Here is a 15,770-nt window from a genome sequence, read left to right as displayed (position 1 = left end):
GCTTTGGTGAGCCTCTGGTTGCAGTTGTCGATACTTCACTACAACTACAGCCTTTAAAGTAGGAGTTTTGCATCAGGGCTTTCCATTCGTGGAGAACAAAACCTTTGTCTAAGTTATAAAAACAAGGGTAACCGAATAAAAATGTACAATAGCTGGGTTAGGTTTGCCCTCACTCACCAAGCTGTGCAGTCATATAAAATAAAGATCAGATTTTCAATCCGATCCTAGACAGTATAAACAAAAACTTAATGTGTGGTTTATTTCATAATCCCAAACTGAATCTTCTCTTTTCTAAACAGTCAGCTATGGAATTTTTCTTCAAAGCTATTAACCCCCCCCCCCCAAAAAAAAAGTTTTCCTAGACAAAGCTGTTGATAAAACTCTGGATTTCATGTCCAAGATAGGTGTGCAAATGAAATGCTTCTGCTTCATCCTAAAAATAAAGCCAGAAAAAAAACATTTTGAACCTTTATCAAATTTCTTACAAACTGCTTCTTTTTAAAGAGGGGGCCAAAGGAAAGGAAATGCTCATCTGTCAGTCTGTTTCTAAGGCAACTCTTTCGAAGTTGCATTGTATCCTACTCATTGTATTCGTCACATTAGGAGACCCACCATTTCAGGGGTCCAGCATCTGGCCCCACAGGCCAGTTTGTCCATCACTGGCTTAAACATTTATCAATTACTCTGAAGACTGTGGGTAGCTCCTCCCCTCCCTTCCCACCCAGGGCTGTTGTGAGGATCAAATGAGATAGCGCCTGGCACAAAGGAGCCACTAGATAAATGCTAATGTTTATTAGAGATGACTTTCAGGAAATTATAGAGCTGTTGGAGGAAATTTTGGTAGAAAATGTTTTATATGGTGACTAAAATTTAAGCCCAGAGTTCTGGCAAACAATATTACAAAGGAGTTTTCATTATACAATAGGATGTTTTTTAAAAAGAGGTTAAGTCTCAAAATCTCATGTCCCACACGTGGCTGGTCCATTGACCATACCCAGAGCAGGCAAGTTGCCCCCTGCATGTTTGTTCACAATGAAGTCTTGAGAAGTCACACTCCATAAAGGATGCATCCCCGCTGTTAGGAAAAAGCACAGCTTAATGTTGGGCAGAAAAACAAAGTCTCAGGCTCTCGGTGCATGCAATGGAGAAACGTGTGGTTAGAAACCACATCCTAAACAATGGGGATGGACTGTTTTGAAAGGCCATGAATAAGAATCATAGTGTTTACACTATGGAAATTGCAGATCCATCCCTGGACATGACATAAATGTGAGTATACTCTCTACAAGGTTGCTAAGACTAAATAAAATTTTGCAACCATGGTGTTGTTATAGTATAATCAAATCCACACTTGACGTGGCAATAAACCCCTACTGGAAGTATTCCAATGTGAACTAAGGTTTCCCTCTAATGTTCATGATTTTCCTGTTGAAAATTTATGGACCCTCTTAAGTCATGATTGTTACCAAAAGAAAATCTTCTCATTCTAGGTGATCTTAAATTTACCTTGTTCTATGGATTCAATGACGTTCCTGGCAACGCTATTTTCCTTTTGGACAAGAATTCAGGAACAGCTCAATATACCTATGCTCTGAGGAGCACCAAAAAGAATAATAATAATAAAGCACTGATTAAAAGGGGGAAAACAGATATATTAGGATTCCCCACTGTTCAGCCACCAACCCAGACCTTCCCAAGACACTTCTCCAAATTTTTTTTTTCCTTTTTAAGAGACTAGACCAAAAAACATATTGTACTTAACTCAGTGTGTGCCTATAAATTTACTTGTCGTCTTCTCATTTGTATTAGGAGAAGCTCCTTGAGGTTAGGGATTATTTCTTATATTCTCAGTACCAACTATGCCTAATAATAATGGCAGGGACATTACTCTCTATATTTAACAAATGGAATGTGCCCAAAGCCTTTATAAAATACATTATAATGCTACTTGTGGAATTACAAATATAGATTATAACATTTTCTTCTCTAGAAAGTTTATAAAGTGAGACTAGATATGAAACTCTGAAAAAAAATTAATTTTAAACACTGTAAATAAAAGCTACATAAAATCCTTTCCAATCTGGCAAAGCTTTGTATTCCTAAGGCACTCTTTCACTTCAAGGAGATCTACCCATTGCTATCAGGTTCAAAAAGAAATCTTTAAAGTCATTCCCCCATTTGTTAAATGTGGTCAAAGACTACAAGCAAACAGTTCTCAAAATACAAATCAAAACAACTCTTGTTTTCACCCTCCACCAAGCAAACTGACGATAACCAAAAATGTTAATGGTATTAGAGGGATTACAGAAATGGTCCATTTGATCTGAAGACATATTGGAATTAGAAGAAAAAAGAACTATGGTTTCCATACTGTTAACCAAAGAACACAATTAGTACATACATACATACATACACACACACACACATATATATATATACATACATACATATATATATATATATACATATATATATATATATCCCCTAAGGAGATCAAAGATAAAAAGACACCAAAATATTCACTGCGGCACTTTTGGGGATACTAAGGGCTGATAACAAAGTAGACCCCCATAGACTGAAAGGGCTATGATGTGGGTGACCCTAACAGAATCCCAGTGGGCCCCAGAAGCGAGGAAGCACCGGCAGTGAGGGAGAAGGTGCTCACCAGGAGGTCTCTCCCTGATGGTGGATCCCCTCCCCTGGCCAGGAGGGGCTGCTGGGCATGGTTCCTTCTGGAGGGTTAGCTACTTTAATGGGACAGTGACATATAGAAAGAAAGCAAAAGTGACCCACAACACAAGAAGTTAAACCTCCAGGGCTGTAAAAGCTCAAGCCAGCTAAATGGTCAAAAGTATCCCCTAATTCCAGGTGGCGTCACCAAGATTTTCAGAGACAAACTTTGGGACCAAGGACGGCCCTGCAGCCTCTGAGAGGGCACAGAAAGCCATCCTCCTGGCAGGCTCAGAAGCCCGGCCCACTCTGGCGCCTCCCATGGGAACACCACTTACGCACGTGGGAGCGGTCCTTGCCCATCGCCGCTACGGCATCCTCATGAGTCTCGAAGTGCACATCAGCCTCCCCTGTGGCCTTCCCACTAGAGCTGTATTCCATGGTGATCCGAACGGGTTTCAGAGGAGCAAAAAACTACATGGAGGAAACACAGGAAGGCCCAGAGGTGGTGTCTGCCTGTCCATCTGTTACCCTGTCCTCCCCCGTCCTCACCTGTGCCTGAGCCCCTCTTGGCTCGCTTCCTCATCTCCCAGGCCCTTTCCTGCCTTTGCCACCAAAAGCCAAACTTGGAGGCCACCCTTAGGGAGCTCCACAGCAGTGATGGCACCCACCAGGGCTGAAGCGCTGGCAGAGAGCAAGACTAGAAACACTTCTGAGCTGTGCCAAGCAGCAAAAGCACCCTTGAAGCATAAATGAAATGCAGAGGTGCTGCTCGCGGGTGATCAGGAAGCCTATAAGATTCTCCCAAGGGAAGGAGGCACAGCCCACCCTGATTCCCGGCACCCACAGAATGAAGGCCTGAAGCAAGGGATGACCAAAACTCTTCAGCCTCCACAGGCACAAGTGACCTTTTTAACTACCCTTTGATCATGTGCCAACAGGGCCATGCCTCTGTGCTCGCCGTCACTGCCAGGGAACGGTGATGGGCCCGGAGTCAGGCAGACCTGAATTCAACCCTAGACACTTCCTAGCTGGGTGACCTAGCATGTCATTTCACCTGCCCGCTTCTGTATGCTCATTGATGAAGTAGAGACAAGAACAGGTCCTACCCTCCTGAGGTGGTTGTGAGGACTAAACGAAATTATTTATAAAACATTTTGCAAGCCCTAAAACACTATTCAAAATACAGGCTGTTATGCTCTTATAGTTCTGAATTTGTCTAATCCCTTCTGGTCCCTGGTCTCCACATCCCCTTCTCGTTTGGGTTTTACTGGCCTTATAGCCGCCCACTTCCAAGCCAAGCCAGCTCCCTGTGCCACCCAGCCCCCAATGTCACCATTATCACCTCCTCTGATTCCACTCCACCCCAATGGCTTACTTTGGTTCCCCATTCCCTGTCTCTGACCCTGCACACCCCCAAGTCAGAGCAGCTTCTCTGTTCCCAGAGGCCACCCTCAGCTGATGCTTCCCATCACGCCAACAACTGTCCCTCCTTTGCTTTCAGGACCCTGTCCTGCTTTCCCTTCTGTCCTTCTGTCCCCGCCATGCCTGGATCCCACAAGATTTTGGTCTCTGGCCCCACTTTCCTTCTTTCTCCCTCAGTGATTCCATTCACTTTCCTGGCTTCAATGATCACCCTCCTCTCCCCACAATCCATTCCACATTTAAGTCAGTAAGACAGACAAGTGGGGTGCAGAAGGAAGCCCTCTTCTGCATCTCTCCCATCACCCTGAAAGCATGCTCTGCAAACCCACCTTCTGACTACAGAAAAGTAAAAGACATCCCCCTCCCTGGATCCTTTAGGACAAGTGCCCCAGAGGTGCCTGGGGCTCCCTCTCTGCTCAGTCTTCCTGCCACATACATTTATAATGTCTTGAGCATTCGCTTGGAAAGGGAGTCCTCTCATGTGAACGAAATGCAGAGAAGGCATAGTTCCAAAATCAGTGGCCTCCACGGTCTTCTCGGGAGTTTCCTTGGGTAATTCTGGGGAGAAGAACAAATCCCCAGTGTTGTTTGCCTGCCCTCCAAAAAACCAAAATGGTTTGTACTCAGGCTGAGAGCTTGTGAGACATCACATATGAATCCCCCCACATGCTACTGAGCACGGGTGGGTGTCAGGGACCCTGAGAAAGAGAAGGAAAGGCAGCCACCTCCATAGCCTGCCCCAACCCATCTAAGGGCACACCAATTGGGGTTCTCCCGCCCTTGGGAGGCCTTACTCTGAGTCAGGGACCTGGGTACACACCTGCCATCTTTTTAGTCACCTCTCCCATATCAGGGACACAGAGCCCAGATCAGTGGTTCTGAGTTGAGGTTGAGGCAGGCAATGCTTTTTGGCTTAGAGACGAGAAAGTCAGAAAGGACTGCTGGGCAGCTCATTAAGTAGCAGCAAGAGAGTAAGTTCACTGATAAGATGATTGAAAGGGCTTCTTCTATCTCAGGCCCCCAGCCCCAGGGCGGTCATGAAGAGTCTCACCACCTTCCTCGGACTTCTGCTTGATTTTTGGTGACAGAACTGAGAAGGTGGCCAAAGGGGGCAGTGAAGGGAGCAAAGAGTCTGGGGAATCTCTTCATCACCCCTTGTGAGCATCCGGGTTTACTTTTTTGTCCCTTGCATGAGCAGCAAACCCATCACAGCCACTTTCAAACTCTGGATACCCAAGAGAACCCCAAGACTCACCCCCTTCCTTTTCACTTTCAAAAGCTGTGATTGTACGAAGCTCCTCACTCCTGTCGTTCTCTTCCAAGCTCAGTCCAGGCTCAGGCATACACTTGAGCAGAGAAGGCGCCGTTTTCTTCCCCTTGTGAGACCCGACATGTGTTCGGACTTCATTCCTTCTGCTTGGGAAGATTTCTATGTACCTGATTCAAAAGTCCATGGGAACACACACATTTAAATACAAAGCTGCATCCCTGGAAAGGTGCTGCCAGGGGGGCAAATAGAGGGAGCACAAAAGGCAAGGAAGGGTCAGCAGAAATGCAGCCGTTGGTGCTGCAGCCCACAGCAGCCCCACGGGGGAGGGGGGAAGGGGAGCAGGCGTCAGGAGCTTCTGGGATCTCCCATGGCCGCACACAAGTCTAACCCTCACTAAAGGCTCCTTTGTGCAATGCTAAGGATTCTATTTCCTCACAGTGTATGTGTATTTAATTATCTACGTTTGTGGATTATTTTATAAAAGAATTGTGTGTCCCAGAAGAGCCAGCTCTTTGACAGGTGAAGTGGCCGGCGGGCTTCTGGGACACACCCTCACACCTCAGTGAGAACGAGAGAACAAGCCCTATGCCGGCAGGCCCTGGATGTTCCTGAAGACCAGAAGGCAGCAGGCCAGCTGCAAGGAGAAAGGGAGGGGTAGGGGCTGACCACAGCAGCATGCCTGGCCACTTTTCTGAATGTCCCCTCAGTGTTTATTAAATGAATATGAAAATGTGCCCAGCACAGTCCTCTAACAACATTTGGCAGAAGCTGGGCAGGGCCCAAGGGAGACCACCCTGTCTCATCCCCCAAGCCTCCGATGGCTGCCACAGTCCCTGGCCAGCAGCTCCCAGAGACGGGCTCTGTCCCCGGCCAGGCGCCCCTCAGGACTCTCACAACTGATGGGGGCCTGGCTGCCCTATGGCCATCATCTTCCCCTCTCCTCCTGCCTCAGAACCAGAGAGTGCCCTACCAGCCCACCCGATGGGGACCAGGGAGAAGGCCAGGTCTGGGAGGGCCTGGGGCCTGCCCAGCCCTCTGTCCTGACCTCCAGAGAAGCAAAGCCCAAGAGATGAAGTCCAGCCTCTTTAGTGGCAGCTCCCAGCTTACCGCTGGATGCTGTTTGGGGATCTCCAATATAAGAGGCAGTCTTGAGCTAGAGGCAGTGAGGCCTGCCCACACAATGTGACCCCAGGCAAGTCATCAAACATCAAAGTCTCTGGGCTTTAGTTTCCTCCTGTGTACAATGAGTAAGGCTGGCCTCACTGACCTCTAAGGCCCTTTCAGTTGTAAATCTCTGGTTGCTGTACATTCAGCTATAAGCCTTCCACTATCAGTAAAGTGCCTATGGTAGAAAAGCTTTCTACAAAGGGCTCCCGGAAGTCATGCTTTCTACTTCCCTTGCCTCTTCTAAGGTCTGCAACAAATTTCAGGGAGCAGGAAAAAACAAGCTAAAATGAAAAAAAAATTCTATAAAATGCAAAATGCCACACAGCCAAAATCCTACATTGAATCCAGTTCAATCATTAGGAACTAACAGCTCGCTTCTCATGGCTGGCATTCATACAGTAATTTGATGTTTGTAAAAAATATATATATTTATAATCACAGCTGATCCTCACCATAGTGGGAAGTAGATATTATTATTCCCATTTCATAGTTGAGCAAACTAAGGCAGACAGATTAAGTGATTTGCTAGGATCAAACAGCCAGCAAGTGTCAGAGGCAATATTTGAACTTGTCCCCCTGGTTCTAGGCCCAATGCCTACCTGGCTTTATTTATATTCTTTTGTTGTCCTGGAGGAGCTGTGTGAAAAGCTAACAATTAACTAATTGTGTATAGATCTTTACAAATGTATTTGAAAAAGTTAAAGGCTGGTCACCAGCTTATTTATTTATTTTTTAAAATCCTTACCTTCTGTCTTAGAAACAATACTGTGTAACCGCTCCAAGGCAGAAGAGTGGTAAGGGCCTGGCAATGGAGGTTAAGTGACTTGCCCAAGGTCACATCACTAAAACATGTCTGTGGCCACATCACATCTAAACCCAGAACTCCTACCTCTATCCATGGAACTACCTAGCTGCACCAGATTATTCTTAAGACAAAAGGATCTTGCATGTCTATTACTCCTGAAATCATACTCTCCACATTAGTTTCACAGCCCTATTCACTCACCGGTTCCCAATTTCTTCCTTATGTTTCAGCAGAGCTTGGTTGGCCATTTCTGGTTCTTCAAACTGCACATAGGCTTCCCCTGTTTTCCTTCTCCCTCGGTGGTCCATGACAAATGTTATGTCAATTATATTCAGACCTAAGAACCAAGAAATGATTCTGATCTACTGTCCCTAAATCACGTGGATGTGAAAAAAAATTACATCAGTCATTTTGCATATCATTTCCATTTGTGGATTTTCATAACAGCCCCTGGCCCCATAATAGGACACAGCATGGGGTTGGGGGGGGTGGGATGTGTGTGTGTGTGTGTGTGTGTGTGTGTGTGTGTGTGTGTGTGTGTGTGTGTGTGTAACAAGCTAGCCAAAACTAATTGTGGTCTGATGAAGGTGGGGAGATGCTCAAAGGGCAGCTCGAAAGACATCATTCCACCACAAGGCCGTGGTGGGATTAGTGATTAGTTTTGCTTGGCTACACTCATTTGTTAAACATTTTTTTTTTTGTGGAGGAAGAAAAATGATAAGCAATAGCTCAAAATAAGAAAAAGATGAAAGGGCCATTGTAACATTTCAAAGGATGCAAGAAGAGAACAAGAAGGTCAGAAAGAGAATGGGACAAGCAGGACAGCTTTGAATCCAAAGTGGTGAATTTTAAAAAAATGAGACCTGTACCTTCCAATGTATAAATTTTTTTTTAAAACCCTTAACTTCTGTGTATTAGCTCCTAGGTGGAAGAGTGGTAAGGGTGGGCAATGGGGGGGTCAAGTGACTTGCCCAGGGTCACACAGCTGGGAAGTACAATTTTGTTTTGTACAAATATGTTTTCATTAAAAAGGGTTTTGATTTTGAGGGAGAAAGGAGAGAATGAAAAATAGTGACGGTAGTTGGGTGGCTCAGTGGATTGAGAGCCAAGCCTAAAGACAGGAGGTCCTAGGTTCAAATCTGGTCTCAGACACTTCCTAGCTGGGTGACCCTGGGCAAGTCACTTAACTCCCATTGCCTAACCTTACCACTCTTCTGCCTTGGAGCCAATATAAAGTATTGATTCTAAGATGGAAGGGTTTTAAAAAATTAAGTTAAAATATTTTTTTTAAAAAGAGAAAAATAGTAATAAGTGATTTCTTAAAAATAGCTCTATAGGGGGGCAGCTGGATGGCTCAGTGGATTGAGAGCCAGGCCTGGAGACAGGAGGTCCTAGGTTCGAATCTGGCCTCAGACACTTCCTAGCTGTGTGACCCTGGGCAAGTCACTTAACCCCCATTGCCTAGCCCTGTAACAAATAAAATTAATATAGAAGGATATATATATATATAAGATATTAGGACTTAAAAAAAATTTTTTAATTAAAAAAAAATAGTTCTATAATGAGAACAAGTAGTATTTCCAAAGGAAAACAAAACAGGCCAATATTCTAAAAGTATTGGAAATAACCAGGTACGATTTCTTCTAATGTAAATAACTACAAATCTAGGAAAAGGCTCAGCTGAAGTATGAGGTGGAAGGCAGGTGGTGAGAAAAGGTCTTAGACCCAAGGTGAAGACATGAGGCACCTGCAAAAAAATCCACGATGTCCTTCTCGTTGCAGCTATAAGGAAGTCCTCTCAAACGAACCACTCCATCATTTATCGTGGGGTTTGACTTGGCCTGCAAGCTCTTCATTAAGGCATCCACATCTTCATTGTTTATTTCATAAACTACAGAGGTAAAAACACCAGAAGAGATACAGAAATGCTACCAACCACAGAGTAAGGGGGCACTAGGTGTATGCTTCTCAGATTACAGAACTCCAAAAGAGATGCTGTTCTGGTGTTACAAAAAGAAGTCTAAACCAGTAGTCAAGACAGGAATAGTTGTCCCTCATACATTAATTTCTCCTCTAAGAAAGTTCCAGGCTTCCAAGTTAGGTTTAAAAAAACAACCCCAAAATATTGTAAAAATATGTACATTCAGATGGGATTAAATGGATCCTGCCCATTTTTAGGTCTAATCACCAAAAGTGTACACACCCCACTTATCCTTAAGTATAGGGAGGTCTGTGACCCAGTGCAAAAGTGGGTGATGAATCAGAATCGACTGACTGCCCCCCTTGGGCAGTCCTAATCAGCTGTATTTGGTGCATGTAAAGTAGGAGGAAAGCACAGGAAGTGATGAAAGGAATGGTCTTGATAAATTGCAAGAACCTCCTGTGAAGAGATCTTTCGCCTTCAACTTGACCCTGGAGGAGCTCTGGCTGAGGACTGAAGTATGCTTTCCCTTAGAATTATCATGTGGGTGAGTGAAAAAAGGCTGACTCCCTTCTCTGGCTTTCCTGGAGGTATTAGCTTCCAGAGGGACCTCTTGTCTGGGAGGAGGCCTCATGGTTAAAACCCTTGTTAAATGAACCTTACGTCCTCCAGCTGAAGCTCTGGAGCTCTGCTGGAGTAAACTCAGGGCTTGAGAACATAGTCTAACTCATTAAGCTAGATCTCTTATTCTGCCCTCTTTTTCATACCACTACTTTCACGCTTTCCCTCTATTTTATAAATAAATTGCTAAAAAATCATTTGTAATTGAGATATATTAATTCCTGGCAACCACACTCTTATACATTCAGTCCAGCCATAATTTTACCCTTACAGTACACCCCTGTGCACACATGTGTATGTATAAAATTCCAAAACTTTTGCCTCTCAGTGTCTTAAAAAGACAAAGGCCTCAAGAGAACAAACCAAAGTTATTGAGGAGGGGGGAAAGGTCATGGCTTATTAGATAGCTAACTTGAGTCAGAAATATCAGAGTTCAAGGCCCTTCTCTGATATACTGATAAATACCATGTGATTCTGGGCAAGTCACTGATGTCTTAGGACATTAGTCTAAAACAGAGTGGAAAGGATGCACTGAAGTAAGTTTCCTTGGCAGGGATACTGCCTCCTTCTACCAATGAAATTATAGGACTGGTCTGAAAGGGAAAAAAATCCACAAACTAGTTATGACTCCAAAAATCAGCTAGTGATTGAACCATCATAATTATATGTTGTTTGTTTGGAGTAAATGCTCTTATATGAGTTTCAGTTAAATTTTCCTTTACTCTTCTTCCTTTCATCAGATTATGATTTTTAACTCTTGAAAAAGAAACCAGACTCTGCTTCTGATGTCTGTTCAACCAAAGACTCATTCCATAACGTTGGGCAAATTCTTTAACCTTGCTTTCCCTGCTGTAAAACATACATATCCATAATGCTTGTCCTAATGACCTTGTAGAAGCCAGTGAGGATCAAATGAGAAGAGGTCTATGTATGAATGCACCACAGAAGGATCAGTTTTCCCCAGAACCCAGGGCCCTCGCCCATCCCATTCCCATATAAACATATATTCCCATATACCCTCTACCTTCTACGTAGCGTTGACCCATGTACAGGTGGTGTTTTTCTAAGGCCTTCTTTACATCCTGCTCTGACTCCATTTCAACTAATGCATCTCCCCTGCGTTTTCCATCTCTATTTAAGAGGAAATGTATCCCATTCTCACCATTTCGGATTCGACAGTCTGAAAACAAGACAAAAGAAAAGTAAGGAAAAAACTCAAATACAAATCCATCATTCATTTCATCTCTATGCCCCATCTCCTGCCCCTCATACATACTTCCAACTCCATAACTATTGTCTTCTCATGAACTGTACATGGGCCAAAAGTACTCCTGAGTCCTGCCATGTGGTTGCTGCTTCCAGCCCCAATTTAGTAACTAGTTTCATGAGTGGTTGTAGCCAAAAGAATCTATTTCTGGCAGGAAGGGGTGAGCCTTTTTAGCCCTTAGACAAGAAATGAAGTCCCTTGTCATAAATAATAAAAAATAAATATTTATTAAACACATCTCCTCTATCAAGGCATAGGCATTGAGATCCAGGTAGGACATACCAGCTGATTATCTTTCATTGGTACAATCTTCAAGAACCCAGGGTGCCCTTCTGTTTTAGGGCATTAAAGCAGGATATTCTCTTCATGTTACTGAAGGCATGCGAAGAGCCACGATGCTCATGTTCTCTAAGTGGAACTCAGTGAACAAGGTAAGCAAGCAAGCATGCCTTAGCGAATCATCTCCAACAGAGTACAAGGGAGATCCAGGTAAAATGTTTTTCTATAGGACACTGACTTCAAGACTTCCCTATTATCTAAAGGAACTCAAACATTTCCCTCCCCAACTCAGATATTTTCAAATATCTCCTCTGAATCATCTCACTTTTAATTTACTATCTTTCTCTTATTACTAAGAAAATGCACTTTTTTTTTGTAATTCAGCAAATTGAGACAAGAATTCCATTTGAGTGACTTTTTAATTTTAATTGGCAATTACATGAACAAAGAGTTTAATAAATTCAATAAAATCAGTAAAGTATTTTTTCTTTAAAACCTTCTATCTTCAAATCAATACTGTGTATGAATTCCAAGGCAGAAAAGTGGAAAGGGCTAGGTAGTGGGGATTAAGTGACTTGCCCACAGTCACACAACTAGGAAGAAGTGGCTGAGGCCAAATTTGAACCCAGGACTTCCCATCTCTAGGCCTGGCTCTAAATCCACTGAGTTGTCCTTCACCTCCAAAGTATTTTTAAGGAAGCATCTACTACTTAAAAGCAATGCATTCCCTTTAAAGGACCATGAAAAATGATGGTTAAAATCAACAGATTTGAACACAAAAGAAAACTCTGTAATGTGAACATCTTAAAAAGATTTTATGATACACGGCAATTATCTTGTATGAGAATACATTGCATGCACCACAGAGGAAGCAAGCCAAGTTTGCCACTCTTCATATTTTTGTGTTTGAACCCCATCTAGAAAAAAAAAATCAAAGAAAATTCAATAAAAACTGAAGAAATATAAATGAACACTTCTAAGTATTAGTGATATCTATGTTGATGATGCTGAAAAAACAACAGTAGCTCCTGAAGTATTTTTAAAAGGTTCTATTTGTTCAGGAGGGACTTAAAACTCTGAAACAAACCAACAGAAGCAAGCCCAAGATGGTCAGTTCTGTCAAATACTGATACTGTGTGGAGGTATATAGAATCCAAATGTTGTATCATGTAATGAGGTTCAATGTGGTTTGAGCATTAAATGTATTTTCATCCTATTCTAGTTCTCTGAAAATGGATCACCATACAATACACAAGATTAATTTTTCATAAATGCATATAAAGAGAACACTATGTTCCCAAGAATTATGTCAATACTTAATATCATCTCATCGAATATCCGAGATTTATTTTTTATATGGTATTAAGTTGAACATAGATACTATCTAATGAAATAAAACTATCTATTTCAAACAGATGTAAAAATATACCAGAGAAAAACTTAAGCACATCTTCCACAGTACAGGACCAAGGCAATCCTTGGGCACGAATGAGATATACATCATCCTCTTCCTCTTCTCCTAACTTGGATGAAGTCAGGTCATACTCAGGGAGTGGTGGGAGTTCTTCTAGATAGGTATTAGAATCCTTCAAAGAGAGAGTGGAAATGTACAGTATGTTTCTTTGTAACTTCTTAATATCAACATTTCTGGAAATCAAAGATGGCATTAATGGTCAAACAAAATTACAGCAAAAAAGAGTGATTGTTGCTTCCCTTTTGCCATTTATTGTATATGAAGTTACATGGGGCCTGAATTTCAATCTAGGCTGTGTTTTGAAACTAAAAGCTTATGAATAATGTGGAAAACATTGAGTGATAATACATGTATAAGCCAGTGAAATTGCCTGTCAGCTCTGGGAAGGGGAAGGGAAGAGGGGAGAGAGAGAAAATGAATCATGGAAAATATTTTTAAAAATCATGGAAAAATATTTTAAAATAAGTTGAAACTAAAAGCTTTATAAGATTCTCGACAGTTCAGCAAACTAATGAAAATATAAGTAAAAGTCACTAAAAAAGACAAGTCTGTGCCACATTATTTCTTGTCACACAGACAAGAATTGCCTCTCCTTTAAGAGACTTAACTTTGACCTTTAAGGAACAGAAGGTGTAATAAGCAGATAATGTGGCTGATAACAGGGGAGCTGGTGGTACAAGTGTGTCTCCTGGGATTTGAGACTGTCAGGGATGTGTAGCCTGAGCTGTGATGCCCAGTCAGTCTCCCTGCTACCTACAGGCTCCTTTAAGGTGGAGAGTGAGGGGTCCTTCCCTGCTGGAATGAAAGCAGAACTCAACAGGAAGTGAAGCTCACACACTTCCTGAATAAAATGGATGCTTGCCCAGTACTTCCTTTAGAGTCAAGTTCTTTCCTCTCCTTAGCCCAAGATGATGTTATAATACCTACAGAAGTTCACAATTTCAGGCTAAGGGTTTATTTTAACACGGAAGGGAAAACTGAGGCAAGAGAGTTTAGGGCTCTTGAGAGACTGTTGCTAGGGGTGACTGGCAAGTGTTGGCTATGGACCTAGAAGGTAAGGCCAGGCTGAGGAAACCAGCCCTCAGCCAGAGATAGTTTAACACTGCCCTGATGTTGTTTGGTCCACCAGCTGGACAGATAAAGTTGATGAATTGGTTTGGGGGAGTCCCTGTTGCTAGGCTGCCCTAATCTAAATCCTGCCCACTTTCCACGAACCAAACCTCCCTTCAACCTCCCAGGGTTCCCAAGGGGAAGTCAGGGGTAGCTGGGTGTCTGGGTGAGGTCAAGGAAATCAGAAGGTTGGTTCTGCAGGGGTTTTTATAGTCCCAGCTCAAACTGTCAGCTCTGGGGACTAGCACCAGCCAGGCCAGAGTTCCATTCTCCTAACTGACAGGATTGCCTAAGGTAATTTTGCAAATGCAAGAAACCTTGCATAAATCCTGCATTACAAAGGGCAGGGTGGGGAGGAGACCTGCTAATGTAGGGAGCTGGGATGAGGCAGAACTATACCAACATTTACTTAAACAGTGAGCACTCACTATGTAGAAGACCATGGTACAAAAATAGAGGAGCCAGGGTCTTTGACCTCAAGGGCATTGCAGGTGCCCAGATCAGGAAAATAAACAAAAAATTAATGGCATGCTGGAAGAAGGATTGCTAGTTAGCCACCCACCTTTTCCAAAAGCCGCCATGCTGTTTGGTTTTGCGAGTTAGTCCTGCTGCAAGTGCAGCAGTGCACAATGTGTGGGGTGTCACAGCACGAATTCGAAGTTGGGAGCCCAACCATTGTAACTTGAGACAACTCACTCAATTGTCCTCTCAGGTACTTAGCTTAGGGGGATGGGGAGTGGAAGGTGAGTGGAGGTATGGGGGACCAAGGAAAGAACACTGGCCCTAGGTTCGGCGGGCCTAGGTTCAACTAGGTTCAAAAACTACCTCCGACACTTGCTTGCTTACTTCCGGTGTGACTGGCAAGTCATTTAGCTGTTTCCTCAATTGTAAAATGAGAGAAATGGCCCCTTAAGTTCCTATAGCTCTGGACCTGTAACTCTATGTCCCTAAGCTGGGGGTCGGAGTGGATGCGCCTTTGGGGTTCCCTCCTGGGGATGTAGGGTTGCTACACCCAACTCCTAACAAATACCGCGAGGTCAAGCTGGCCTTGCAAGGTCTTGGCAAACATCACACAGTCCCAGAAAGGGGAGACAGGTTTCTACCGGGCATGTAATTTAGAAAGAAACTTGTGGGAGGATTGGGGAACCGACTCCCTCCCATCCCCCTTCCTTCCCAGTGCTGGACTGGCGAGCAGCGCCCACACCCGGCAGCTTCTGGGCCACCCGTATCCAGCTCAAGCTCTCAGTCAGGAAAGGATAAGCCGTGACCTGCGCCCCTCCCCCTAAGCCCTCCGCTGGGCGTTCCGGGCGCGCGCCACGCAGCAGAAGCGGAGCGCCGCACGCGGCAGTCTGCCCCGCACGCTCAGGGAGCGGAGGAAAGGCAAGAGCAGGGTGCGCGCGCAGAGCTCCTCCCGCCCGTGCACCCTCCCTATCACCCCAACCCCGGCCCCGGTTCGGCGCGCGCCACGTACCTGGCTGTAGCTGCGGCCAGCCGAGGGCGCGGTGGCGGGGACTGCGGCCGACAGCAGAGGCCCGCGCAAGGCCTGGAAGGAAGCGGCGGCCGCGGCCACAGGACCAGAAGTAGCTGCAGGTGGGGCCGGCGGCGGGCCCATCAGGCGGCCGGCCTGCAGGTTCCGCGTTTGGGCAGCGGCGGCAGCGGCCGCCCCAAGCAGCAGCAGCAAGCGGCGGCGGCCCGACACGCCCGCAGGGAAGGCGCCTGCGGCCGTGTAGAGCGGCAGGCAGGCGGCCCCCGTGCGCCGGC

The 15,770-nt window shown here is 44.5% G+C and overlaps 1 protein-coding gene across 1 annotated transcript; it reads right to left on the bottom strand.

Annotated features, from left to right (window-relative positions):
- Positions 1 to 449: 449 nt before the first annotated feature.
- Positions 450 to 15,702, bottom strand: GRSF1 (G-rich RNA sequence binding factor 1). Its single transcript, XM_044680763.1, has 10 exons — positions 15,481 to 15,702; positions 12,855 to 13,011; positions 10,904 to 11,059; positions 9,085 to 9,228; positions 7,539 to 7,674; positions 5,351 to 5,532; positions 4,532 to 4,653; positions 3,009 to 3,144; positions 1,507 to 1,591; positions 450 to 1,075 (listed from the first exon to the last, which is right to left on the bottom strand). The coding sequence occupies exons 1-9, from the start codon at positions 15,619 to 15,621 to the stop codon at positions 1,542 to 1,544; spliced, it is 1,224 nt and encodes a 407-aa protein (XP_044536698.1). The 5' UTR covers positions 15,622 to 15,702; the 3' UTR covers positions 450 to 1,075; positions 1,507 to 1,541.
- Between the last annotated feature and the right edge of the window lie 68 nt (positions 15,703 to 15,770).

The sequence above is a fragment of the Gracilinanus agilis genome, chromosome 6 (assembly GCF_016433145.1).
Source record: "Gracilinanus agilis isolate LMUSP501 chromosome 6, AgileGrace, whole genome shotgun sequence".
Taxonomy (NCBI): domain Eukaryota; kingdom Metazoa; phylum Chordata; class Mammalia; order Didelphimorphia; family Didelphidae; genus Gracilinanus; species Gracilinanus agilis.
Note: the sequence above shows the minus strand (reverse complement) of the source record. Positions and strands in the feature narration are given on the sequence as shown.

What these genes read in the sequence shown, in the direction of transcription:
- GRSF1 (XM_044680763.1), bottom strand. Translation starts at nt 15,621, where the DNA reads ATGGGCCCGCCGCCGGCCCCACCTGCAGCTACTTCTGGTCCTGTGGCC. An exon ending in CTGGCCGCAGCTACAGCCAG is followed by an intron (nt 13,012 to 15,480) that starts GTACGTGGCGCG and finishes CTCTCTTTGAAG; the next exon opens with GATTCTAATACCTATCTAGA. An exon ending in AAGGAAGAAATTGGGAACCG is followed by an intron (nt 5,533 to 7,538) that starts GTGAGTGAATAG and finishes CTTTTGAATCAG; the next exon opens with GTACATAGAAATCTTCCCAA.